General features: G+C 42.3%; 3 protein-coding genes across 4 annotated transcripts; 2 read left to right on the top strand and 1 right to left on the bottom strand.

The window, feature by feature from the left end:
* The first annotated feature begins 175 nt into the window (after positions 1–175).
* Positions 176–3,305, top strand: LOC137869283 (fructose-1,6-bisphosphatase 1-like). Of its 2 annotated transcripts, none has more exons than XM_068706588.1 (8): positions 176–435; positions 970–1,132; positions 1,222–1,314; positions 1,939–2,079; positions 2,243–2,380; positions 2,565–2,684; positions 2,815–3,004; positions 3,111–3,305. In XM_068706588.1, exons 1-7 carry the CDS (start codon positions 266–268, stop codon positions 3,001–3,003), a joined length of 1,014 nt encoding a protein of 337 aa, XP_068562689.1. In that variant the 5' UTR covers positions 176–265; the 3' UTR covers position 3,004; positions 3,111–3,305. The 2 variants fall into 2 exon arrangements, with proteins under 2 accessions (XP_068562689.1, XP_068562688.1); XM_068706587.1 differs by having other exon boundaries at positions 177–435; positions 3,108–3,305.
* Positions 3,306–12,723: 9,418 nt separating this feature from the next.
* gas1b (growth arrest-specific 1b) lies at positions 12,724–14,955 on the top strand. The gene has a single exon (XM_068706585.1). It carries the CDS (start codon positions 13,179–13,181, stop codon positions 13,953–13,955), a length of 777 nt encoding a protein of 258 aa, XP_068562686.1. The 5' UTR covers positions 12,724–13,178; the 3' UTR covers positions 13,956–14,955.
* A 6,513-nt stretch (positions 14,956–21,468) lies between these two features.
* On the bottom strand, positions 21,469–27,475 carry c9 (complement component 9). Its single transcript, XM_068706584.1, has 11 exons — positions 27,369–27,475; positions 27,193–27,283; positions 26,459–26,609; positions 25,286–25,427; positions 24,745–24,883; positions 24,378–24,608; positions 24,050–24,290; positions 23,849–23,968; positions 23,055–23,230; positions 22,095–22,329; positions 21,469–21,998 (listed from the first exon to the last, which is right to left on the bottom strand). Exons 1-11 carry the CDS (start codon positions 27,440–27,442, stop codon positions 21,850–21,852), a joined length of 1,749 nt encoding a protein of 582 aa, XP_068562685.1. The 5' UTR covers positions 27,443–27,475; the 3' UTR covers positions 21,469–21,849.
* Between the last annotated feature and the right edge of the window lie 291 nt (positions 27,476–27,766).

Genomic DNA, 27,766 nt, shown 5'->3' with positions numbered 1-27,766 from the left:
GTTGAATCGAGTTAAGACCATTGTCACTTTAAAACAAACCGCTATCTTTGAACTTTGCTCTTTTTAAACCCACAGTTAAAGAAGCAATCAAACCAGCCCCCAACGGTGTGAAAGGACCCTTTTGATTGGTTGCAAGAGTTGCACACCCCCGTCCCTTCCCCCTATCTCAGTTCTAGAGTCCACTTTTTGTTAACTTTTGGGTCCGCGCTCACCTATTGCACTTGAGGCATTTGGTCCCAGTCCCAGTCCCACGCCTGACAGCGAAATGTCTGACAAAGGAGCCTTCGACACCAACGTGCTGACCCTCACCAGGTTTGTCCTGGAGGAGGGCAGGAAGGCCCAGGGAACAGGGGAGCTGACCAACCTGATCAACTCCATCTGCACCGCCGTCAAAGCCATTTCAACTGCTGTCAGGAAGGCTGGCATCGCCAACCTGTGAGTATTTCTCTTCTCTTAATAGAAACATGCATCTGAATATGAAGGCAGTCCAGGTCTCAATAGACATATTACTGAGGAGGGGAGCTATAGTTTACACCCTACTAGACGTTTATGAATCAATCAAGGTTACTATTATTTGATGACTTTCATTTGCTTTTGTTTTGAGCTAGTTAGCAAGTTTCTATTCCAGTCCGTCTTAAATGTGTTTGAAATAGGAATTGACATCTGGGTAGAGTGTTTGTTTTAGTTGCATGCAGTAAGAATCGGTAAGCGGTTTTAACTTCAGCCCGGGCCAAAGGTAAACTCTGTACATGTTGTGTATATGTTCCCCCAGGGCAGAGGTCAAGGAGATAATGGTGCTGTTCAGACCTTTTCTCAGGGGTTTTAACGAAACATTTAAGAGGCGATTCTCTCAGTTTACAAGGGATCAAAACAACATTTCCTCCACTGTGCTTTGGAATTGCACCAGAACGGACCGCTTTTATTCCGGTTGTGATCACTTCAGTCTGCTCCTCTTTCCTCTCTCGGAAGATACGGCATCGCCGGAAGCACCAACGTGACGGGGGACCAGGTGAAGAAACTGGACATCCTGTCCAATGACCTGGTCATCAACATGATCAAGTCCTCCTTCACCTCCTGTGTGCTGGTGTCAGAGGAAGATGAGAGGGCCATCATCGTGGAACCAGACAAGCGGGTATTTACATCTGTCTGCACTGTACACAGATCTAAATGTCTGGTATTACTATTGTGATTTTGATGTTGTTATTTGATCTCAACACACAGGGAAAGTACATAGTGTGCTTTGATCCGCTGGATGGTTCCTCAAACATCGACTGTCTTGTTTCCATTGGAACAATTTTCGCCATCTACAAAAAGGTCAGCAACGACACTGCATGCCGATTCAAAACACCGATGTTCTCATGAGCCAATTGTTTCGTATTGGCATTCAGGTTTTAAATGGATGTTCCATGAATTTATGTTTCTCAGCATCCGTGGAATTTAAAGAGGAGTGTCAAGGGGTGGAATGTAATTAAGTACATTCACCCATTGACATGTGCTTAAGTGCAATTTTGAAGAATAGTACATATACTTCATATTTCCATTTAATGCTATTTTATACTTCTAATCAACTACATCTCAGTGAGAAATATTAGCTATCTGACAGCTTCAGTTACTAATTACGTTGCTGATTAAGATTTTACATACAAATCATGAACTCTATATACATTTAATCAATAAAATACATTACTTTACATTGTTGTGTGGCTACTTTTACTCAAGTAAACGATCTGAATACTTTTTCCACTATTAGGGCACTATTGTTGTTTTTTTTTACTGTGGATGAGATATTAGCTTTTGTAAAATAAATAAATACCCAGGTCTTGAATCTATAAAAAGACATCATATGTGTCAACATTTTCAGCTCGCAGTGTCAACAGTCCTATTGGTTTCCATAAGGCCTCTCTCTGGTTGTGTGACATTGTTTGTGCTGCTCCATAGACCACAGATGATGAACCCTGTGAGAAGGACGCTCTGCAGCCTGGAAGGAACCTGGTAGCAGCTGGGTACGCTCTGTATGGCAGTGCCACCATGATGGTCCTGTCCACCGGACAAGGAGTCAACTGCTTCATGCTTGACCCCGTAAGACAAAGCTTTACTGTCATAGATGGCATCAAAACTGTTACCTGATTTCATATATATATATACTGTTTTATTACTATGATTCCTTTTTGCTTCATATTTCAGTCGGCATGTGTCTCCACTCTGATATGTTTTTCTTTATCTTCTTGCATTTCTCTTTCAGGCTATTGGTGAGTTCATCTTGGTCGATCGAGACGTGAAGATTAAGAAAAAGGGAAAAATCTACAGTTTGAATGAAGGATACGCGAAGCATTTTTATCCGGACGTGACCGAGTACTTACAAAAGAAGAAATTCCCAGAGGTAATGGTAGTGAGTGTACGGTCACTGTTGCCTTTAAACATTACTGCTTTGTAAAGGCCTAATGTGGAATTGATCATAAGTGGCCATTATTACAAACATAAAACATGTTTTGGGTTCTGAATATGAATCCAAAATGACTCATAAATTAATGAAATAAATTCTGCATTACCCGCTGTGTCTCTAGGACGGTTCTGCTCCATATGGCAGTCGATATGTGGGTTCAATGGTCGCTGATGTTCATCGTACTTTGGTGTATGGAGGAATCTTTTTATATCCCGCTAACGTCACGAGTCCTAAGGGCAAGGTGAGTAGTGGAGCTGATACACATGGACAGAAAATGTTCATGTTGGAGTAATTCACATTATCTCTATGTCAAGTTGCAGTAAACATCCACACACGAGTGTCTTCTCACTCTTATTTCTGCTTCTTGACAGCTGAGGCTGTTGTATGAGTGCAACCCCATGGCCTTCATCATAGAGCAGGCAGGAGGCATGGCCACCACAGGAACCATGAATGTTCTGGACATCCAGCCCACCAACATTCACGAGCGAGTTCCCGTGGTCCTGGGATCCCCTGATGACGTTCAGGAGTATATTTCCATCTGTGAGAAGCATAAGAAATGAGGTATTCAACTCCGTTATGTATCCACCTCACCCAGGATATATATATAATGTCCATCAGTTAGCAAACTGTCTGGAATAATGTCTAATTCTATTTTTGAATTCAGCAGGTTTGTGCTGAGCAACCTAAAGCAGGACTAACGTTCAGGGAATGCGTTCTACTCATTCCCTGAACTGCACTGATGAAAGAACCGGGAACCTCACTGAGCCTATAAGTCTGCCTCACACTATGCTAATTCCATCTTTCTGCTGTAAGTGTTATTTGTAGAGACCCTGTATTTTTTAAATAAAGGCGAATGACAGAATGCTCGTGTTCTTCATTGCATTGCAAAAACTCCTGTAAAGCATGGCTCTATGTAAGGACATGGGTAAAAAAACCCAACTTCTTTGTGTTTAAAAATCTTTGTTTAAGGCTGTTATTCCCATCCAAATTGGCCATTTTGTTGTTTTTTTTTGGTTACCACAGCACATCCGCCTCAAACAATTTGATCCTCTTTCAATGGCTGAAAAGTTGGAGGCCTGATGGAACAATTTGGGCTGAGGTAACCAGATGTTTCCACACTGTCACACCTGGAAGCAGTGTGATCTATTGGCCACAGAGCAACTGGTAGACACGTTTTTTTGACAGACCCTGGCTAACTGTTTATCCATGTTTCCATGCTATATGCTAAGCTAACCGCCTGCTGGGTCCAGCTTCACATTTAACTTGACAGACAGATAAGAGAGTGGTATCAATCCAAAAAAAATAAATACATAATACAAGTTAGAGAATGGTAGAACATTTCATTTTTTTTCAAACCTTTTAGTCCAAGACTATTAACAACTGTCATTTCTCTCAGACTGTTTCCTTGTTAGCCTCTTATGATTTATTGTTTTTTGTACCGCAGCTTCCAGCAAAGGGAAAAAAAAATAGATTGAAAGTCTGATATGAAACTTTATAGGCTTTTAATAACGTTACAGCAAAAAAATAACACCGTTGTGTGGGTCTCTGGCTGCTGATGTCACTTGGAAACTTGGCATTGAAGCGAAAAGCTTCTCTGAGAGCATAATGGAATTTTTTTTTTGGGGACATTTTGGCAATCTAAAGCCTCTGCATGTGAGTCATACGAAAGTCAAATTGTGTGAATTGATGGCAGATGTTTGATCCGAGTCTGAAGGCTCAGGGCTTGCAAAAGAACCTCTTTGTGTTTGTAGAACATATAAAGTAATGTATGTAGCTCCAGAGTGTTGGATGGGATCCATATTGTCTGGTTTTCACTAAAAACTTAACCGCTTCCTCTCTTTTTTTTTCATGTGCGTTTGTCAGTGTCAGCATTCAAGGGCCTCAGTGCCCATGAGACACACAAACACTTACACATTACAGGCACACTTGTTTATTTCCATTTTGTTCAGACTGTGTATGATTATAGGTTACTGAGTCAATATTTAGATTCAGCAGGAAAAGCAAAACCCAGCCTGTTTATTTTCCCCTTGCTACTGTGTGTGTGTGTGTGTGTGTGTGTGTGCGCTCATGTTAAAGGACATAATGAGATGACATCTTGGCTGAAATCATAGTTCTACATTCAAATTATGTATTCAAGGTGGTACACTGTAAGCATTATTGTTGGAGGCAGTCTTAGGAATTTCCTTCTGCTGCATCCTTGTCTAACTATTCATTTTTTTCAGACAAAAGCAGAACAATGACAAATTAAAATCATAAAACTAGAAGCTTGAAACAACTGTTTTCGGTAGCAGAATATTTTGTCAAATCATATTGTCATGGCTACTTCTGCCAACTGATTATTTAAATGAACAACAAATACTATAAAATAAGTGAGATCTTTGCAACCCTGCTTTTGTCCTTTTCTCTAACCACGACAGGTCAGTACCTGCTGTCTTCTGTTGTAGCCCTTCCTTGTCTGTCTGATATCCAGCCCGTGTCCAGACAGGCTCTGTTTACTTTACACTCTGATGAAGAGCGCTATAGCGCTGCGTCTGTGGTGTGTCTCTGTAGCCGACGGCTTACTCAACAACCCCCCCCCCCCCCTCCATGCAGCGCATCTCAGTTTAGCTGCTGGTGCTCGATGGAAAGAAAGTCACAAAGACAATAGATCCTCCAATTTATGTACACGCATGTTCTCTTAAGCCTCGCTGGCTCTGTCCGGATTGGAACATCTCAACAGCTAAAGGATGGATTGTTATGCAATTTTGATCAGACAATCATGGTCTCCAGAGGATCAATTGGCCTCAGTGATGATCCTGTGATTTTTCCTCTAGAGCCACCGTGAGGTTGACATTTTGTGGTTTTTAGTGAAATATCTCATCAGCTCGCTACACAAGTAGAGAAAAGGTGACCCCCCCACCATCAAAGCAGACATTGCCTGAAGAGATTTACATTTCATTGAAATATAATTGCTGACACGTTTCGCTGTTTTGGTTTATGCATGTCATTTTGATTTAGTTACCTGAAAACGTGACAATAACATTCCCGTCAGTCTCAGCTGTACTTTGTTTTTAGTGCATGCAAACATGAAAAGGCCATTGTGAACATAATGCTGTGTTGTTCTAAGTCTTTGCTTTAATGTGAACATTTTATGAAAAGTGAAAAAAAGCTCAAAGCATAGACTGTACATAAGAAGTGAAGTAACCCATTGATTTGTCGTTTCCATCTTTTGTTTTTTTTCTTTTTGCAACCAGAAGTGACACCAGAGGGCGAAACCAAGTACATCCGAATACTGAACAAGACATTTTTAGACGACCAAAAAGGTTACAATTGGCTTTCATGTACTGAAAGCACACTGTGAAAGGGTTTTAAGTTGTAAGACAAAAACACGGATAGTCTCATAAAGCTGCTTGCTCGAGTGAAGGCCCTTAATCTCCTAATAAATTCCTTTGTTAGATAGCAGACAGTGGAGAGTTTAAAGGCAATGACGGGATGCAGAGATTGGGAATGACATGCAACGCAGGTCCCCAACAGTAGCTCATCAGCAAACGATGAATCTATCTGTATATCTATTCGGCCAGAGACTTCCACTTTAAACAAGATCCGGGTTGTGTACCATAAGAAGGTTTTATAACTTCAGTCATCAGACTACACATTGGACCTACCATCCCACCTCCTTGTTTAACTCATCAGCATGGCTTTTCTCAGCACAGTGACAGTAGGCAGACTCTGAGAGCCTATGTTTAAATTCAACATAAACTCTGTATCCCAGACCACCCTGACTGGAGCTAACTGCTAATCCAAATACTGCCTCAACCTTCGCCCAGAAACGGCCCATATTTGTACCTGATACTTCATGCATCCCCGATGCCGCCCACCCTCAGGCCCCGCAAAATGCTCTTATTTTGGAAGTAACAGTCCAAGTTTCCTTGGTAGATTCACATCACAAGACTGCATTATTAAATTACCACATCCAAAAAAAATCCCAAATTCAGACCGACAGCTGAGTGAGTCAAGTCGAAGCTCTTTTTTTCTCACTTGACTCTTGTTTAAACTGACTCTACTGACGCCAAGTTGGATGGGAGAAACCATCCGATGGCAAAGAAGTGAAATGTTTTGTCCAAAGTTATGTTACCAGGCAACATTAACGCTTGCAGTGCACTGAGCTGGTTCAGTAACGTCTCTCGATTTTACATTTGATATGACTTATCACTAAATATTCATCTGCTCATGCATGTGAGACCTATGCTCGTGACTATACTGCTGTAGGGTAAGTGTCCATCTCAGCCAAATAGCTGGCAATCAATCAGCACAAAATAAATCTTGCTTCTTGTTTCATTCGATGTGTATCAAATATAGTAGGCTAGCAACCAGGCTATTTTCTGGTATTTGTCTATGGAATTAGGGGTAAAAGTCCAGATTATCTTGATTTGTTCTATGGTGTCAAGGATCGGGACAGTTGGACCAGACCACCGCTGGTGCTGCGCCTTACAAAGGATGGTGTGTTTGGATTAAAAGCATGTGGTTACTGTCACAGTGACAGCATCATCTGGGCTCTGACCACCAGAGTCTTTTCCACTTGTAGGATACGTGTCTATTAAAGTTTAGGAACAATAACTGTTTTATATATGGAAGGAATCTAACCACCGACCTACAGAGCTCTACATCCGCATGAATGGACATATATAAATATAAAAGGAAAGCTCTTGGGTGTCTTTGCATGAGGGAAGTGTCACTCCTTCCAATCCAATACAACTCAGTGATTGTGTATCTGGAGCTTTTTTTTTTTTTTTTTTCCAGTGAGCTGGAATGATACAAGCCTTTGTCAACTGACTTATTCACCAAAATGTATCAAATCAGCCCACTGGCTTCCAGAGTCCAGTCTGAAGTTCTAAGAATACTTTTGAGGCTGACAGAAAGAGACTCTAGAACCAACGACCCGTGCTTTTCAAACAGCGTCTTCAATTCTGCTCAAACGTTGTGATTACTCGGGCAAATGTCAGGGAAGCCCTGGGTCACATCTCATTTTCTGTCTTCCTGAAACAGCAGCTACGCCTTAAAGATTGAGCTTGAAATTCGCCTCGTGTTGGCGGGATGCCAGACGGACTTAGTTACAGAATGCAACAGGGAAATGAAAGACTGGCAGTCCTGCATCCTGCTTCTCCAGCTCTGCTGTACAGGACTGTGCTGTGTGCGTACGTGCATGCAGAGCAATAATCCCACAATGATCCCTTCTAGCTCAGGCTAAAGTATCTCATATCTTTTAAGAAAACATAACCTCTTTCTATGCTGGCTTACAGGAATAGCACAGTAATAGATTGAAATCACTATATTTGTCCCAACGTAACAATGAGCAAGTGAAATATAAGGTGCTAGTGAACTTTAGAAATACTGTTGTTATGATGAGGGGCATTTTCTTACCATTTGACAGAGCCCGACTAACTGTTTCCCCCTTTTACCAGTCTTTGTGCTAAGCTTAGCTAACAGGCTGCTAGCTGTGGCCCATTGACTGTCCATATGAAGTGGATGTCGTCTCCGTGACGTCAGCCAATGGTTTGTGAACTACGAGTTTGAAGCCTCAAGACCAGCATTTTGGCCTTCGCCATCTTGTTTTTGTGGCTGTCGCCATCTTTCTTTTTTGCAAACTGAAATGTACAAACTAATGCTTTTAGGCAACCAAAATGTTCCAATTTAGTTTCTGAAAACACACTGTGAAAGGGTTAAAGTTCAAAGACAAAAATACGGACAACTCCCAGACCGAAAGACGTTGTGGTGTCGACCTGTCAATCACAAGGTAGCCCCGCCCTAAAGCATACCCGGCTTTATGGTCTATTTGACTCTAAATTGGACCAGGTTTTACTAAATAAAAATCATGTTGTATTAAGAAAGACTTAACACTAAACGATTAAGACCATAAACTCATGTTTACAACGTTTATTGAGGTAATAAATCAAGTGAGAAGCAGGGTAACTTCTATTTGCTATCAGAGGAGTCGCCCCCTGCTGGCCATTAGAAAGAAAGCAAGTTTAAGGCACTTCTGCGTTGGCTTCACTTTACAGACCCGAAGGTTGCCGTCTGCTGTAGCCTAATTTGTTACAGATATGAAAGTGTCATCGATCTTCTCATCACGTCACATCGTGGTTGGAGTAAGTAGTCATCACACAGTCACATGGAGATTTATTAGGCCGCAGCAAAAAATGATTTTGCCTCATCAAACGTGAGCAGAGTTTGGAGAGGTGAAGTAACAGCTCCTCCTATTTTTACACACAGACAGCCTCTTTACCTCTGGGGAAATTTGTGTGGCTTTACTATCTACCCCTCTTTGAAGAGAAATGGCTCTGTTATCTTATCATTACCAGACCACTGTCACCAAGCGTCTCGATACTGCAGGGCTAAGCAACCCTGGGGAGTTTCCATTGTTCCTCATATCGCAGATTTTACTGCAAGTGTCATCAATCTACTACAGCGCCCACTATCGAATAGCATCCTTTGTGATGGCGAAGCCCGTGTCTACCTCTCTGTCTGCAGTTTAAGTATCTGATCCAATCTATTTAACAGCCCCATCTGCTTTCCTGCAAAATCCTTGAGTGAAACAATATCAACCCTGACATGAAGCTTTTTTGTAATGTAATCTTTAGTCCCTGTCGCGGTATTAGTCTGCTCTGTAAAACAAGTCAAAGGAATCTATGAAGCCTTGTTAATGGGAAACCAACAAAACAATTGATCTGTTCATCCTCGCATCACACCTAACAATCTTTTTGGCGTCGGAGTTTACAAGTTTCTGAGTGCTCTTGGCTACGTTACAGCCCTCAGTGACCCGTGTTTGAACTCGTGGCTCTCTGTTCTCTTTTGTGAGTTCAAAGTCAGATGTTTTTCCTGCCTGCCGCAGTGCGCGGCTTCCCCCAGAGGGGATGCACTCTCAGAACATGCGGTACCATCCTAAAACATCTCTGGTGTGATAACAGTACGGGGTGTGCTGCAGCCTGGAAATGGCAACACTGGGAGAGAAAATGATGGTGTTCAGCTAAATGCTAATGATATTCATGACGAGTGTCAACCAGATTTCATGGCAATCCATAGAATAGATGGAAAAGATGGGATCACCAAAGTCATTTGAAAGCGCTGCTCTGGAACTAGAAATGTCCCTTTGAGATTTTTTAGCAATGAAGATAATTCACTTGAAAAGTGAATAACTTGACCTGTTGGTGGCACAAGATTAAAAGTCGGGGAATTACCAAAGTCGGTAGGATTCATCCTCTGGGTACCATGGATATCTGTACCAAATTACATGACAAACCATCCGATAGTTGTTGAAATATTTCACGACAAAAACAAATGAAGGAGCGCCTCGGTAGCCGAGTGGTAACGTAACCGCAGAGCCCCCAAAAACAAAAAACTTCACAGCGTCACCAAAATCTCTAGGATTCGTCCTCTGGGGATCATGACCGTCTAATACACGCTCAGGACCCAGTCACGGGTAGTTCACCGACATACCGGCATCATGCGGCCGTTTGTGGTTTAAACTCACTTCGATCCAGCTGATTTGATCCGTCTTGTCTATTTTTTCAGGCACATACCAGAACACAGAATCACTGCAGTGCCGTGTTGTTGACCTGATTCAAAATGACACTTACTGCAGACAAATGGCATGACCGCATGCAAGTGATTTTCTGAGAAAGCGTATAAACTCCTCTCTTTCATGTGAAACGAATGAGGACAAAATATCAGCGCGTCTAAGACGGACATCTGAGAAGTTTCCATGAGCCACAGAGAAGTGGAAAAAAATGCAGGCAGAAAAACACTTGGCAGCTTTTTAATATTGACTCCTTTTCCTCCCTCCCCTCTCTCTCTCTCTCTCTCTCTCTCTCTCTCTCTCTCTCTCTCTCTCTCTCTCTCTCTCTCTCTCTCTCTCTCTCTCTGCCTCTCTACGGGCTTGAAAGCACTTGAATACAAAGTTCAGTGAATTGTTCTGGCATTGCAGCTTGTGTGTAATGACTTCTGACAGCAGTGGAGACAAACTGAAGAGCATGTCTGTCTCTGCATGAGTATTTGCAAATCTACTCTCGGGAACCCGCATTCCAATTCTGGAAACGCTATTATATGCAAGTCGCCGTGAACAACCGCATGCGGGCCTACAGGACGCATATCCGGGAGCACTCGTTTGAAATAAACTTAGGACAAGAATGCAAAGGACACCGGGCCGCATATTTCCCTCAGAACAATCTGAGAAGTTTGGTGGACAAGTTAAAGGATCTCAGTGATGTATAAGAACAATTTAAGAGGCACAGTTTGGGGGAGAGCAGCTGCCTGCTCCATCATACGGAGCTACTGGCTCCACTCAATCTGGCCGTTGTTCTCATCTGGCCGCCATCCAACACCGATGGGAGTTTGGTTCTGCTCAGTGTTACGAACTCCTCCTTAAAAGTGAAATTCAACTTGCGGCCCAGGGTGTGTTCTTTAGTTGTTGTTGTTGTTGTTGTTGTTGTTGTTGAAAAGACAAGCCTTGTCCATCGGAGTGTGTGTGTGTGTGTGTGTGTGTGTGTGTGTGTGTGTGTGGCTCTACAAAGGGTAAAAGCAACTCAAAGGTAGAAACACAAGTTGAATAGTCGCGTCGTCGGGAGCGACGCAGCGCCCGTATCTATCTCTGTTTAAGAGCCATCTTTGACCTGAGCGGTCTGGGCTGATGTCAGGCTCTTTGTAGTTAATGCAGACCCTTGGAGCAGCCCACCATTTGGGCTTTCTCTAACCTCCGCTTTGATGTCGCTCTAAATTGAATCTGCAGTCCTCCTGTTGCTCTGGTATGCCAGCTGGAGGAGGTGGTGGAGGGAAGGGGGTGTGTGTGTGTGTGTGGGGGGGGGGGCTGTTTTGGGGTTGTTTGGCTAAGAAACTCTTCTGCACTTGTCTTGACTCCTGTCTAATCTCTCTAATTGGAATCGAGGAGGTCTGAGGGCCCCCTGAGAGCTGCCAGATCTTTGTGGTCATAGTGTGGTGATGTGACGGGGGGTCAGACGAACGGAGCTATCCCAACGACTGAGTGGTTTTTCTTTTTCGACGCTCCGTCCCCGTCGGCCTCCAGGCCCCAACAGACGCACTCTGTTTTCATTCCGAGCGGCTTCGTGCTCGGTGTTTGTTTACACGGTGGAAGTTGTAATTCCTCTTCACACTCTTTTTTTCTTTCTTTTTTTTTCCCTTGTTAAGTGTTATTGTAAGGAAATAGGAAATACCCTCACCAAAAGGTAAAGTACTGGGTCATTAGGATTTCACACCGCTGCTCACACTTGTGCAGAATAGGCAGTAAAAAAAAAAAAAAGCAGCCAGCGTTTCTGGTGTGAAGGCCCCTGGTGCTTTCCCAGCTTCATCTCTGGAAACCATACAGGTCTTCAACCTCCGAGCCGACGTACCTTTATTGGTGCGTGCGCAAATGTGTGCAGTGTTTCACGGGTGTAACGCAGTGTCACAGCTGCAATCGAGGCTTGTTACGTTTCATGGTGGAAAAAGGGTAAGACGGGGCGCTCCTGCATGTGTTGTAACAGCTGTCGTCTCCTCCTGCGGGGAGGCAACACAATCCCAGTGTTTTCCAAAGGAGCTGTGCCTCATTAGATACGACGGCTCTCAATGCAGGTGTGAGAAACGGATCCACCTTTCACCGCTGTGACAACAACAAAAGTGCATCTACAGAAGATACTTACTTCAGCTTATAGGTGCTTTACTGGAGGATTCCTATTTCCTGCTGCTTTATAAATCCGCCCCACTACATTTTATTATACATTAATGAACATTTTTATTACAAAATGTAGATTAAAATAAGACTGCAAAATTAAAATAATGTAGGTCTACGCATTAAAGAATCAGTAGCCTAACTATAGTCCATTAATATTATATGCAGCCGTAATGCATAATGGCTACTTTTACTGTTGGTCTTTTAAGTATATTTGGATACTTATAATTCTGTACTTTTACTTATATAAACTTGTACTTGTGGAGTATTTTTACACTGTGGTATTACTACTTTTAGCCTAAACGATCTTCCACCATATCATCAGTTATAAACTATAGATGGGCTCCAAATAATAGCACCAACTGTAATGTGTGTTCTCATAAACCACAAATGGGTGAATACATTTACGTTTTACTTTATTCTTTATGAGGTAATACAAATAGTAAAATTACAGAAAGTTTATTTTTTGTTAAACTTCTGTTTTAAAAACAGCTGCTTGCGTCACAGCCCCGCGTGTGACGACAGAATCTCAAGAGTTTATCGGACCAATCGGAGCGGCTCGTCGCAGAAAGCTAATGAGCCCATCACCACACCGCCTTCATCACAAAGCTGCTGCTGCTCGGGTGGATGCGGGCTGGAGGTGGAAGCGGATGAGTGACTTTAAGCACAAGGATCTACCTCGGTACCTTTTTTTTTTTGTTTGGAGAAGTTTGGGATTAAGTTTAGAATAACCTCAACTCGTCTTTGTGGGTGCTGAACAGTCCGATACACACCGCACGTGGACGTCTGCGAAACCGGACGGGGACTGGCGAGGACTGGAAAACTTTTCTCGCAACTCTGAAACTTTTTTTTTTTTTTCACGATTGTCTTGTTATGGTCACCCTTCACCAGCTCGCTTTGCGGCGCCTCGTTGACTTTGCGTCTCCAGCTGTGACAGGATATGAAACCATCTAGGAGGAACGTTGTTTTGACGCAGCGCGATGGAACTACAGAAGCCCACATGAAGTCGAACTTTTTTAAGATTCATTCTTCCTGGAAATGGCAAGTCGTGCCATATTGATGGGTCGGACGGCGATTTTGATAAGCGGTGTGTTGATCCTAATCTTCGGTCTATGTGTCGCGTCTCCTAACCACAGCCGTCGGCTGGTCTGCTGGAAAGCCATCCTGAAGTGCCACGGAGAGCCGGAGTGCCATTACGCGTACGACCAGTACGTTTATGCCTGCGCGTCTGTCCTCAACGGGGACCGCAAGAAGTGTCCCAGCCACTGCATATCCTCTCTGATTCAGCTCAATCTGACCCAAAGCGGCCCGGCTCTGGAGGACTGCGACTGCGCCCTGGACCCGGTCTGCAGGGCCACCAAGCAGGCCATCGAGCCGTGCCTGCCGCGGACCAGCACCGTGGGCTGCACCGAGGCCCGGCGGCAGTGCGAGATGGACCAGTCGTGCAGCTCTGCCATGAGGGATTACTTATTCCACTGCCGAAAGCTGTTCGGAGGGGAGAGGTGCTCGGACGGCTGCCGCAGAGTGATCGCCGACATGCGCTCCATACCGAAAGCGCAGCAGCTCGACACTTGTGAGTGCGACGGCACGGAGAGGAACATATGCGAGTACATCAAAGTCAGCATGAAGACGTTCTGCTCGGATTCGAGCGATAGGTTCGCGGGAAGCGGCTTCTCGGACACCGAGGACGACTCCGAAGACGATTACTTCGACCAGGAGGATTATCAATATGTGGAAAACTCGAGTGACTCCCCACCTTGTCAGACTGTCCTAAATGTCCTGACCACCATTTTGATTTTAACCAAATTTATCTGAAAAGGCTGCTGCCATCAAGGCCAGACTCATTGTTGGAATTCAAAATCAACTCCCTAGAATCTGTCTGCTTTGTTGTAATCAGCCATTTTTTGTTGTCCTTAAACTAACATGTGGGGCTTTTAAATTCAACACTAAACGTTGTGATCTGCACAAGTTCATACAATTCTGGACACTCTCTGTTTGTAAATCACTCAAATGTTATATTTCATCTGATAAATGCCGAAGGAGCCTATTTTTTTTTCTTCTCGTATGCCAGCTATGTAAAGATAGATTGTACAGTATATTGTATCAAATTTTATTTTTTGTCAGAATATATCTTTATGAGTGATAAAAGATTTGCACTGTATGAATAGATGAGTCCCACTCGTTCACTACATTGAGGCCACACAGGAAGGGGAAACTGTTTGAAAGTGCCTTTAAAGTCTTAAAGCTGGCCCAATTCACCATGATGTGACCATATCAGAGGCGTGCTGTGAAAGCTGAGCAGTTTTCTTTTACCAGCTGGACAGAGACATTCTCCACAACCCCTTCATTAAAAAAGCCAAAGTTGATGTAAGCCACTGACATGTGTCTAAATCCCAGGGCAGATACAAGAGCGATACACTTGACCTTGTAAACGTGGATGTTTGCTTAAAGGTTTAAAGTAAAACTGTTCAAACAGACGAGAGGAAGGTGAACTCCTCCTCCTCCTCCTCCTCCTCCTCTCGGGGATTTGCAGCACAAATGGAGCCAAGGAGCTGCTCGGTCAGTTTGTTTATCCTCACCCCGTGTGTTTGTTAGAAGTCTTCACAAAAGACCCTCTGAGAAAATAAAAGACGTGTGTGTGTGTGTGTGTGTGTGTGTGTGTGTGTGTGTGTGTGTGTGTGTGTGTGTGTGTGTGAGAGAGAGTGTGTGTGAGTGTGTGTGTGTGTGTGTGCGGGTGGGTGGGTGGAGATATTAAGTGCCCAACACACTCCTCTGAATGTACATGCACATTAAATAAAGACCAGTTTTAAAATGACTCATATGGAAGCGGTGTGGCTCTGTCTTTAAATATCAATCCCTTTTTTTTTTTTTTTTTGATAGTTCCAGACTTTACATATTGAAATAGTGCAAAGAAATGTTGGTGATTCTACAATAGTCAAATGAAAGTACCTCAGATTACATAAATAATTAGAAAAAAGTCCAAATCTGATCTTGTTTTCCATGATTACTACTACTACTACTACTACTACTACTACTACTACTACTACTACTTTCACCAGATGGATCTGGGACCGCCTCTTTTCTGAAGGCCTTTAACACAGTTACTCGCCGGGTGTCACTGAAAGTAGCAATTTCAGAAACGTTTCACCGTGGTTTGAACTCGTTGCACTTAGATGCCTTTGCCAAAATGATTCCTCTCCAGTCACAGCTCCTCTGCTATTCTTTGTATTTACTTTATCAACTATGAGATGCATTAAGTACTACTCAGTGGACTATGGGCCTTAAAACAATTACAAACAGTTTACCTGCTTTAAAGTATTTGTAAATCACCTTCAAGTGACTTTTTGCTTTCTAAATCAGTTGGAAAGCTCAGTAGGCTCACCATCATTATTTTTAATCTGTACGGCTGTTCCAACATGCAGAACATTACTTGACAGTGGTTGCTGAGTAAAATGTACTTTTATGACTTTAGCATGTCCCAATCTGACTAAAGGATATCTATTTATAAAGCAGTTTATGATCGGTGAGAGCGGTGATGGTGCTGGGTACATGCGTCTGTTTACATGCCTGTGACTCATGTTATGAGACAGTCAGCTCTCTAAACTTACAAAAAAAAAAAAAAAGCCAGTGTCCTCCTCCTTCACTTGTGATAATGGCTCTTGAAACTATTGATGGCAGCCATGTTGCTTTTCAAGGAAAAGAGATGGGCCCTCCAGCCCATTGATTGGAGGCGAAGTCGAGTGGCACCTCTATTATGGAGATGCAAAATACACAATGGTGCGGCGGCACAATGTGGGGGCACTTCATTCACTCTGTCACCTCTTTTCAGGGAGTGGGGGAGCACGAGGAGACAGCTATCCCAGAGGAAGACGGAGGAGTTATGTGAGAAAGTTCAGCTTTATTACTCGGTCAAACTCCAGCTGATACATTCATTTGTGCAACAACAAAAAACAACAACTCTGATAGTTAAATGTGATCTTTGATAACTTCTATCTGCAGCTATGAGGATAACATTAATATAGTTTGAAACTCTTGATTATATCAAATCTAAAAAAAAAAGCTATCATTGGGCTTTAAACAGTCTTCGAAAAAAAGACAACAATAGCAGCGATTGTTAAAAAAAAAAAAATACCAACAGAGTGATGTAGTGAAGGCATTTCAGGGCCTTTTGTTATGAGAAGCAAAAGCCTGCCACTGTCACTTTAAGAGGGAAGGCCTCTGCTCCAACCATTAATAACTGTAATGTCTTCTTTATCATTGTTGGGGATAATGAAGGGATGCGTTTTCATATGGGGGCCCCAGACCATACTTTGCCCTGAAATGTTTTCAATTAACTTTTGGCACCAGAGGAAAATAGGAATGTTGTGTGTGTGTGTGTGTGTGTGTGTGTGTGTGTGTGTGTGTGTGTGTGTGTGTGTGTTTTTTCCCCATGCCGAAACAGAAGAGCTTTTGGTGCAGGGACCAGAACATCATTAAAATTGCCTCATCATAACTCAAACTGCTGCTTGGCCGACCTCCACTCTGTCCCGCCCTGGACCCCTCCTCCTCTCGGATACACTAAGGAAAAGCAAACAGGCGGTCTTACTTTAGCTGGATTTCATGTATTCTCTTTAATCGCCACTAATGCGAATCATTATTTCCCCAATACGTCAGTATACTGTAACACTGAATGGCCATCTAATTAAAACTAAAGTTTTTGGAAGGAGAATTTACTTGGGCCCATCCTCCACTGTTCTTCAGTTTGGTTAGTGCAGTAGCAATACAATAACGCCCTTACTCTGAAAGGTCCCAGAGGAACTTTGCAAAATATTTTAAAAACTGCTCAGCTGCCAGACTGACTTTTTCCTGTTGAGCCTAGTTTGAAACTGCCAGTCATGGAATAAGGAGACATGCCTCTAAATTCAGTTGCACTGAGGTCTACTTAAAGGAATACTGTGTAGGATTGAGGGTTGATCTATTAGAAGAAAAGGAATATAATATTCTGTTATCTGTTTTCATAGTGTAGCATCGCCTCAAACTAGGAACTGTTGTGTTTTTCACAGAATCCGCCATGTTTCTACAGTAGCCCAGAACAGACAAACATAACTATGGCTCTGGAGAGGGCCTTTCACGTTACCCGTCCTCCGTAGGGCAGTTGTGAAACTGCTTGAACTTGATCCACCGAGTGTAAAACCGCTGTACCACGTCGTCGCCGCGGTTTAGCACTCGACCGCTCATGTTACCGTGGCCTCGGAGAGGGAGGGGTGAGCGGACGGGTATTCAGACGGTTGCAATCTGCAACCTCGCCGCTAGATGGCACTAAATCCCACACACTGTCCCTTAAAGAGTTGAATATCATAGTCGTGTTTGTGCAAATCTAAGAGGTAATTGTGATTTAGAAACTTTATCTGCGGAGGTCCACAGTTCATTCTTTACTTTGGAAAAAGCAAAAATCAATCTTGTACGATTGTTTTCTCAACTTAAGTCCAAACTGCAACTTTCCTTTTTTTGCAGAGGTGAAGCATCTTACTTGATCAGATGCTACGGATGCAACATTTGCTTTCATGCTAATTGCAGAGTAACAATCTAATAAATACTGCAGGAGTTGTGACATGTGATGTTAAGCTTTGTTTCAGTATCTTGTTTAAGCGCAGCCAAAGAAAAGACATTTAATTTGGTTATTTATTATTCGTTTTAATTATTTGTCAAGGAAAGAATGTCAAATGTTAGGATTTTTCTATTTCTATTTGTATTCATTATATATGTATCATTATATTATTTGAAGACTTCCCTTTAGTGTCACTGAACTTGTCATAAACAGAAGATAACAGATCAACTATTTGATAAATGTGAAAATAATCATTTGTAGACGCACATTTCCAATATATTTGGCTATTGTGATACCCTATAATACCAAATATTATGAAGCAAGACTAACTTTAGCTGAACAGCGACCAATGTGACCGCAAGAGCCACTGATACTGAATTTACCAAACCGATTTAGTAATGTCAGTTACACAGCAACAACTAATATTAGCTAACATTAGCCACCATAAGCTACTGGTCCTACTAAACCAAGTCAGGCTGCAGCAGCGCAACTTTTGAATATGTTGTATACTATAAATTAGTTTTATTGCTTGTTAATCTTTTATTTGTAACATATCGAGAGATTTGGGTTACAGTTCAGTTTTAACAAAAAATACACAAACTTTGCGAAAAAAGCAAAGTGAGAAAACCCCGGTGACCCACAATAATTGGAGGTTCGGGGGGGGGTGGACTTGAGGAGGGCAGCACCCTGAGCTTTTAGAGAGGTGGGAAAGGTGGAGGAGGGGTTGATTTATGATTGAGGGTTCATGGGGGAAGGGAGTGGTATGGGAGAGGGGCTGCACTGGGTTGAATGTCAGGGATTTCAAGCCTCTCGGTATAATGATGCACAGAGGGAATATTTAATCAACCAATCGGATAGGTCCTCTCTATCTGCCGTGGCTGGAGGGATTGTCCTTTAGTTGCCTCCCCTGATTCCCTCCTGCAGCCGAAGAGCACCAGTGGTGCAAAGGAGTGAGAGAGGAACAGGGGGGGGGGGGGGACTGGACAAAACATAGCTGACAAGGGGCATAACTTCATTTCCACGGTGCTGGGACAGCTGTGTGGAGTAATCTGCCGTAGCAGCCCTCTAAAACTTCAATGCCTTTAGTGACCCAGGGAAGTGGGGAGGGGGCACCTCCAACTGTGTCCAGGCGTTTAGGAGTGCGAGGGGGCTCCTTTCACACCCTTCTAAGGGCTTTTGTTGAAAAAAAAAAAAAAAAAAAAATATCCCTTACCTCTTCTCCATTGAAAGAGGACTATGTGTTTATGAGACGATACAACAATGGCTCGCGTTTTGAAAGCAACCTCAAATTCATTTTCTAGTGGGAACCACGCTGCAGAGTGAATAAGTCCAGATTTAAGTTGTTATGAAGTAATGTGAACTACTCTGTTTGCCAACCTATTCGTTTCTCTGGACCTGTTTAATCTTTAGAAAGTATCATGTTTCTAATGTCTCCGAGCTGTAAGTTTTGCTGTTGGCCGTGAAGATGTTTTAACCCCAGATGTTCTTTTTAATTGCAAAATATCCTTGTCAGCATTGATTTTGAGATGGCAAATGTCTTTCTTTCACGTAATTAAGTATATTTTACAAATAACCTATTGTATGCGAGTGTCATACGTTTCTGTTTTGGAGGGTTTCTTCATTTGCGATTGCTACTCAGTTTTTAGTATGAATAAATATTAGTAAAAAGAGAATTGGGCAGTCTATCGACGAAGAGGGGTTCATTATTTTGTGCTAACTGTTCTGTTGAAGGCTGAAGAAAGAACAAAACATTTTAGACTAAGATAATGGCTTGAGGCCGGGTTGCTGTCCGGAGTGAATGGGGTCTCCCTGGAGCTCAATAAGGTCCCAAAGTTTTACTCCATTATGCTGACATCCTAAGGGCCAGGGGGTAACACCCCCAGTGGTTACCTCTCAAGTATGCATTCATCACCCCCCACTACACACACACACACACACACACACACACACACACACACACACACACACACACACACACACACACACACACTCTCTTTTGGACTTAAACTCCTCTCTATTTAAGTGATGACAGGAGGCAATATTCACAGAAAGCGTACTGAGAGAATTAACAAAAATGTGAGATCCAAAGCTGCTCAGGTAATTTGAAAAACAAATTCACAAAGTCCTAAACTACATCCAGGACTTCTGTGCTCTGTTTCCTTTATTAAACACTGTAAAGGGTTTTAATAACATATAGGGCTCAATATCAGTCCAGTGTTTGACACCTTAAATAAAGGATCTGTAGGATTGAGAACAAGTGGTCAACAGTTTTCTCTAAAATAAGCAGAAAATAAACACTTTTTATGAGCAACCGTTCCTTTTTAGAGGTCTGTGCACATTCCTAAATATTGTGCAAGGCTGTAACAGTACGCTGGTACTGCTGTTTGTTTAACAAGGCCTCCTCTGGCACGAGGATCTCCAGCCATGCCTGCAGTGTTGCCGCTAAATGACTAAATCCGTGAGCAAACATGGTAATCAAAGGCTGTTAAGCTAAGCAAACATGACAGTCATCCTTTTTTTGTCCGTTGTAAAAGAAAATCCACTCGTGGTAATGGTTTTTACAGACCCTTTTCTCAGCAGACATTTGATCGTTTATACCTGTGCTTTTCCTACTGTGACATCTCAAAGGGCCTAGAATTTGTCTCTCCATGTAAATCCAACACATACATGTGAAATATAGACTGTATTTTAATCGTCATTTCAATTTCTTGCTGTCGTTTGACTTGTTTTTAATAACTCAAGTCACTTTATGAAAAAAAGCACGGACTCCATCTCCTCCCAAGTAACACCTATTGGAAAATCATCATAACATGCATGAGTTCATGTGTGAACACGGTTTCAGGAACTGTAAATAGAAATGCAACGCACATGTAATGTTTCTCTTTATGCCATGTTTATGTCGGACACCTTAAGCTCTACTTGTTCTGTCAGTTCTCTCTCCACCCTGCTTCTCCTCATCTGGTTCTCATTTGCGCAGCACAGCCAGCCGGAATGTGCTCATGCCTTTTAAAGATGAGTTATTAGCCCATTAATACATACTTCGGCCAACACTATTTTAACTCAACGAATGTGTTGTTTGCAGTCGAAGTTCTTCTCCATCTAAAAGTAAGACCGATTTAATGAGGACGCAATGTGTGAGATCTTGGCAGATTAAAACATTCATTTCATTTTTTGGAGTGTGAGGTTTGAATGAGAGGTTACATTGTTGACGTTATGTCAAAGTTGTTTATGCATTGTGTACTGAAATAAGCATGCTAATTCAGCTAGCCCCTGTCTCCACATCCTCACGGCGACGAAAAGAAAATACTAGTTGATTTTTCCTCTTTTTTGCCACTTTGGGCGAAAGACTAATTTCACAATATAGGCCGATGCTGCACGTGAAGATTTTAACACATCTGTGTTATTTTTGAGTTTGAGTTTTTTCTTACCCTGGCCTGCTGTCAGTTAGTTTTTTTTTCCCATTACCGATGATAGTAAATTTGAAGTGTATGGAGTTGAAATGCTGCGCCCTATTTCTTGGGATCGTGTGGCTACATCTCGCTCATTGCACCTTTTAACATGACATGCTGTTTTCTTCCAGGGTGCCTTAGTGCTGTAATAGACAGCATTGACTTTTGAATGAGAGGTTCTTAAAGAATTCCCTTTAATTTGACTTATTATAAAATTTCGAAATGAAAAGAACTTACAGTGTTCAGGCACTTAAATCAGCACTGGTGTTGACATACTGCAAACATCAAAGTGTAGAGTGTACAGTCGGGAACTGTGATGCCACGTCTTTATTCAAATTATACAACTTACGCTTGTTTTGTAGCAGTGCAATTCTTTGAAGTTTAGCAGATCTTATTCATGCTAAATCCATATGTGTGTGTACATATTTACAGTTGATATTGTATACTCAAACTTCATCCATTTCAATCACAAAAAATTAACAAAAAAAATACTATCTACACATGAAAAAACTGCATTATCTATTACTGACCTCAAGATGGCTCTGTTCTACTAACAAACATGTAAAAACAAAACCGTTGATGACTTTAAATCCTTAGATTTCAATCTTTCAGACAAAGGGTGTGTGTGTGTGTGTGTGTGTGTGTGTGTGTGTGTGTGTGTGTGCGCGTCCTCTTAGCAGTGTTCTTCACTGACGGTGTCTCCTCTGCACTCAAGCTCATCTGGGTTACAGCTGCGTCTCCTGGTGCGTTTCGCTTCGCTACATCTGGACCAGCTAGACCAGCAGGACCAGTTACCTTCCTGAATAACAGTCGGTCTTGTACCTGCAACACATTGTCAAAAAATGAGCGAAAGTGATAAGAATGGCCTGGTTGGTATGTTTGGATACTCCACGTTTTGATGTATCCGTTTACTCTTACCTGGGTGTTTAGCTTTGTCGGCCTTGTGATTCTGGCAGGCCATGCCTTCATACAGGTGAGGACACAGGCAGATACACTTCCCATCCAGCAGAACAAGAGTGCCTCCGTTTTGACAAGGCTTACACTTGCACACGTTATACTCTGCCACGTAGTCTGCAGTGGCCTGCTTCAGGTTGGATATCCTGGAGTTAGCGTCTGGCATGTCCAATGGAATTAACATAGAGATGGGCTCTGGCTGTCAAAAAAAAATAAAAATAAAAAAAAATAAAATAAAATAAAATATATATATATATATATATATATATATATATATATATATATATATATATAACAGAAAAATTGTATTCAATTCACCTCATGTCTTATAACAAAGGCTACAGCTATACTGGTGGCTCTGTGAGGGCGTACTTGAGCTAAATGCTAATGCTAGCATGCTCTAAATGCTAATATGCTGATGATTAGCAGGTATAATTCTAACCATGTTCACCACCTTTATTTAGTGTGTTAGCATTTGATAATTACCAGTAAAGATAAAGAAAGTCACTCTGAAAGAAAGAGGGTGATTGGAGTGTTATTAGTTATAATAAGTTATAAATATTTGGTTATAAGGTATTGGACAAATTCAAATTTTGACCACACTGGTGAAAAGTCAGTCACCAACGTTATAAGGAATCATCAAATCAAGGGGCAAATTAATGTCTGCACCAAATTTAATGGCAATCCATCCAATAGATGTTGTGAAATTTCAAATGTGAACCTCATGGAGGCGCTAAAGGAAGAGTCAGAGGATCACCAAAGTCATTAGGATTCATCCAGTGTACGACACTTCATGGTAATCGATCTGATAGCTGTTGCGATATTTAAGTCGGGACCAAAGTGGTGGACAATCTCTAAAAACATTGTCATCATATAGTCTGACACCTATGAAGATGTATAGCTTCATCCATCTGTCATGGCTACCTCACTGTTGAGCAGCGCAGGGTTGTCCGCGATGGTCCGGGCCCAGTTCTGATACGTAGCGATGTCCATCACTCCGTCCTTATTCAATTTAGCCCGCATAGCAACAGCGCTTTCCAGCGTACCTCCTTTGACTGATGTCATCACCTGGTCCACTGTCGCTTTCCCATGAACATTAGCTGTGCAGCAACAGGGGGAACACTTTTAGTGACTTTACACACTTGATACATTCCTGTAAACCTTCTTCCTACTTATCTCAGGATCTGTGCACAATGTGCTGTTAAGGTTTGGTTTAAGAGGTTTGGATTGGGTTTTTGCAAGTCTATTTCAATGTGATCTTCCATATTTCAGGCTGGTCTTCATCCAGCATTCGTAGCTGAACCTACGAAAAATAATGTGCCGTAAATCATAGATATCCCATGAAATAACTTCGTATTTAATGCACGTAATCATGAACGAGGAAGTAGTAAGGCCGCCAAAGCACCGTGGAGCGGGCGGAAGGGGAGCTGGATCTTTGTTTCTTCCCCCGTGTGAAACGAGAAGCCATGTTATTGTATTTGTCACGTAATTTGCATACTTCAGTAACGACACTTCCGAGGTTATTTGAACCCAAACGACGATGTTTTCCTAAACCTGACTAAGTAGTTTTGTTGCCTAAACCTAACTGTTGTTTCCTGTGGAAACGGAAGTCCATTTTGAAAAGACGGAAGGCATGCAATAAGTGGAAATTGACACGTGTTGCTGGCTTTCGTGTGAAAAATTTGTAACTTTTTGTAAGATAACAAGGGAAAGCAAACCTTCGTTTTTTTTTGTCATGGCATCACAGTTGTCGTGTTTCACGTGTCCCTTGGCCACACTTGCAAAGTCTGCTGTGATGCCTATTTTGATGCATTCTTGAACCTCTCTCTCCGTCAGATCTGCAAGAATAATTAAGTACAGAGGATGAGAGCAACTTCAGAGCAAGTAGTTTGAAAAGAGACCGGTTTTCCTACGCATACTTTTCGCCTTGATGGTGTCCTGGTTGAGAACATAGACCAACTCATATTCGCCGCCAGTCTTCCCGTTTTTGGTGTAGTGAGTTCCGTAGTCCTCCAGGAAGGCAAAATAAATCCCCTTCTCATACTGCAGAGGCAAAGACTTGACATGCTCCAAGAATTCATCGGCCGTTTTGAGTTCACGAGAGCGCATCCTGTAGACGCTCAGCTGTACTGTGCCCTTCACCCGCATGAAGCTCTTGTTCTGAGTGTGCAGGAGAGAATTAGTGAGTACAGATTCAGATGGTCTGGATTAATTTGAGACGAACACCATGTTGTTGGTTTTTTTTACCTGAATGGTGGAGAACTCTGAGATCTGCTTAACAATTGTTTTCTTCTCGTAGCCAAGGTTTAATTGTATCTTTGAGGACTCGTCGGTCAAGTTAGACATGGACGGCTCACTTTTGCTGAATTTGAAGGAAAGTCCGGCATCAACTTTAACACTCATCTCTTTCAGCATTTCTCTCAGGAGGCTGTGTTTGTCTTCATAGATTTCTCTAGAGGCGGTTTCTTCCACTAGAGTCTGGAAAGATGGGGAGCATTTAAGGGAGAAACATCCTCGCCGACTCCTACTGTATGTTCATCAGCATTTTACACGCACACAAACACACATCGTGAACGCGTCCTCGGGATAAAATTGATGAATGGCTTCAGCTGACCTGATAGTTGAGCACACCAACATTCCAGGGAAGCCTGTCAGTCTGCGAAGTGTATGGATTCCTCAATCGTGTGCACCTCCCATTGAAGAAATCATTGTTGAAGGGGTTCATTCGAGGGTCTGAACCCAAGATGTTGATTCTGGTGCAAAGACACAGAGGCCACTTTTTAGACAGTATTATGCTTGCTAAGCTGAAATTCTAAAGTTTGAAGAGTATTTTTTAGTGGGGGGGAGGGGGATAGCTGTTTCTTTATGCTAAGCTAATCTATGCTAATTGTCCCCTGACTCTAGCTTCATTTTTTCAGCTTCAGACATGAGAGTGGTGTTGATGTTCTCATCTAACTCAATGTCAAAGTATTATTTGTACTATTGTTCAAGTACAAAACAGATCATTTTGTATTGTTAATATTTGTCACAGATATGGTCACAATGAATGGGCTAACGTGCAGTCCTGAAGTCAGCGCACTCTGTGACAAAGCCTCCATTTCATATAGTGACTCTTTGATCCCAACTGAACTGTCTCTTTAATAACTCGCACTCACCCGTATCCTGCTGTCCTGCCTTGTTCATTGTTATCCAGCATTTGCAGACCACAGGGTCTACGAAGAGGATCACAGTCCTCATCTGATCCATCCTCACAGTCAATGTCCCCGTTGCATTGTAATCTCTTCGTGATGCAAGAACCTGCGTAAAGACGGGGAGTCAAGCTGATGAGGCTCTGATGAACAGAGAGGTACTGTAGGCGACTAAGGCTACATCCACACGACTACGTTTGTGTTTTAAAACCCCCAAAATGGAGGCGGTAAGTTAAAAACTCTACCGATGGAGTGTGAGTTTGAAAACGTTTGCATTTTAGTGCGGACGGGCAGAAACGGGGACTTGACGCAGACATCCACATTCGCTAATTATTTGGTTCTTAGCAGACACAACGATTGACTACTAGTGGTTAATTCAGCATGTATAACGGATTGCAGGCGTTAAATTCTAGAAGTTAAATTCTGCGTTTTATAATTCTACTACTGCCAAAATGCGGAGGAAGTAAGCTGTTACGGGAGCGATTAGCGGGCGCCGTGTCCAGCGGCGTTATCAACCCTACGGAGCGGACATTTGAAGCCATGGTTTGCGTCTTTGAGGAAAACGGAGGACTTTCCTTTTCTTTTCAATGCTTATTTTGTTCTGCACAGCTATTGTGATGTTCACAAAGAAACTGTAAACGAACAAAAGCACAAATCCAGCCATCTGGCAGAGCTACGAGTGTGAGGACAGACAACAACGAAGAGTGGAAACGAGTGAGAGACGTGTGTTGACCAAATGTATTGATTGATTTTGATTTGTAAGTGTTCATTGTAAAGTAAATTTGATGTGTGTGTGTGTGTGTGTGTGTGTGTGTGTGTGTGTGTGTGTGTGTGTGTGTGTGTGTGTGTGAGAGAGAGAGAGAGATGGAGCAAGACCTGCAACTAAGTTTGAAAAACACAACCACGAAATGTGTCTGAGTATATAGAGGAAGATCTTAAGTATCAAGCCCCACCTTCTATTATTAAAGAGTACTATTATATATAATGGTATTTTATACAAAGCAATCAATCTACTTCCTGTTTACACCTTCCCTCGCATGCCCAGGGTCGATTAGTATGGATGGAAATAATCTCTATGCCGGTGCTGAAACACCTTTCAACGTATCCGTGTGGATGTAGTCTCAGAAGAAGCTGAAGTACCTGACTCGCACTGGAACTCTGAGTCGGAGCATACAGGGGGAGGCGGTCGCGCGCATATAGCAACCGTTTCACAGAACTCCCTCTCCCCCAGTGATCCTTTGCAGGCCTTGCCACCAAACTGGCCAAACACTTCCACACCTCGAGAACGCCTCTGAGGATCACAAATGAAATCACACTTTGTTGAGCATCAAAGGCAAAGAGCAGAGAAACAGCCAAGTTGAGAAAATAAGTTTATACGGTTAATTAAGTCTCCTTGCCAAACTGTGCAACAGATATAGCGGTGGTAAAATCCTAAATTTTCTTACTTTACATTTAGATCCCATCTTTATGGATTTAAAATGAAATTTAGTAAAATTATCTTTAATTAAATACATTAAAATATGTGGTTTAAAGGTAGCTCAACCACATCAAATAGTGTGACAGAAGGTACCACTTTATTTTATCCAATATGATTAGATTTAGCTGCTTTATTCAAAAAGAAAATTACATTCTCAATTTCCAAATTGTTGAAGCATCAAAATTATTTTTTCATTTACATAAAATAGGACAAAATAAGTCAATTATTTGTGTCCCTGTTAGCTAAAGCTCCTGAAGTTATCAAGCTTTAGCTAAGGCTATGTCACCAGGAGGCTGGAGTCGGTTTGTTTTTAGTTCTGTTTTCTACTGTATTGTGAATAGACTCAAATAACAATACTGAGTTTTGCAGTCACTGACTACAGTTTTAATGGACTCACCCTGGCATTTGTGCAGCTATCACAAGAGCTCCACTCTGACCAGCTGCTCCAAACACAGTCTACTGCTGGTGGATCAGGAAGCGCCTCTCCTCTGAAATACACACATTAAGTGATGCGACTTTTGTTGAAGCACAGAATCCTTGCTGTTGTGTAAATGAAATAGGCAATATACATACATTCCATTTCCAAGAAGCGTCAGAGTGAGACACAGGCCACAGAAGCCCAGCTGGAGAGCAACTCCGGTCCTCATGATGAACCTTTGAAGAGACGAATGGTGCTGTCTGTCTGTCCTTATTAAGTCTTTTAAGCTGCGTCTCTGTCAATGATTATTCAACTGCAAAAGGACCATGTTGTTGTCATCAAAGTCAATAGTTTGGATTTCAGGTGAGGCTATATTGATTCAGTGCTCGGAAACTCCGAGTACCAAAGTTTAAAGTGTTTGTTTGAATTAAAACATCGTACTCATCCAGTCAGTAACGTTTGGTCTTCACTGTGTGAGCAAAGCCTCTCCAGAAACATAAATCAGATGATTCATTTCTTCTCGCCAAGCTCTTATGTCACCGTTAACTGTTCT

Source organism: Cebidichthys violaceus, unplaced genomic scaffold (assembly GCF_023349555.1).
Source record: "Cebidichthys violaceus isolate CVI_PGR_0920_01 unplaced genomic scaffold, fCebVio1.0.p SCAF_12, whole genome shotgun sequence".
NCBI classification, from domain to species: Eukaryota; Metazoa; Chordata; class Actinopteri; order Perciformes; family Stichaeidae; genus Cebidichthys; species Cebidichthys violaceus.
Note: the sequence above shows the minus strand (reverse complement) of the source record. Positions and strands in the feature narration are given on the sequence as shown.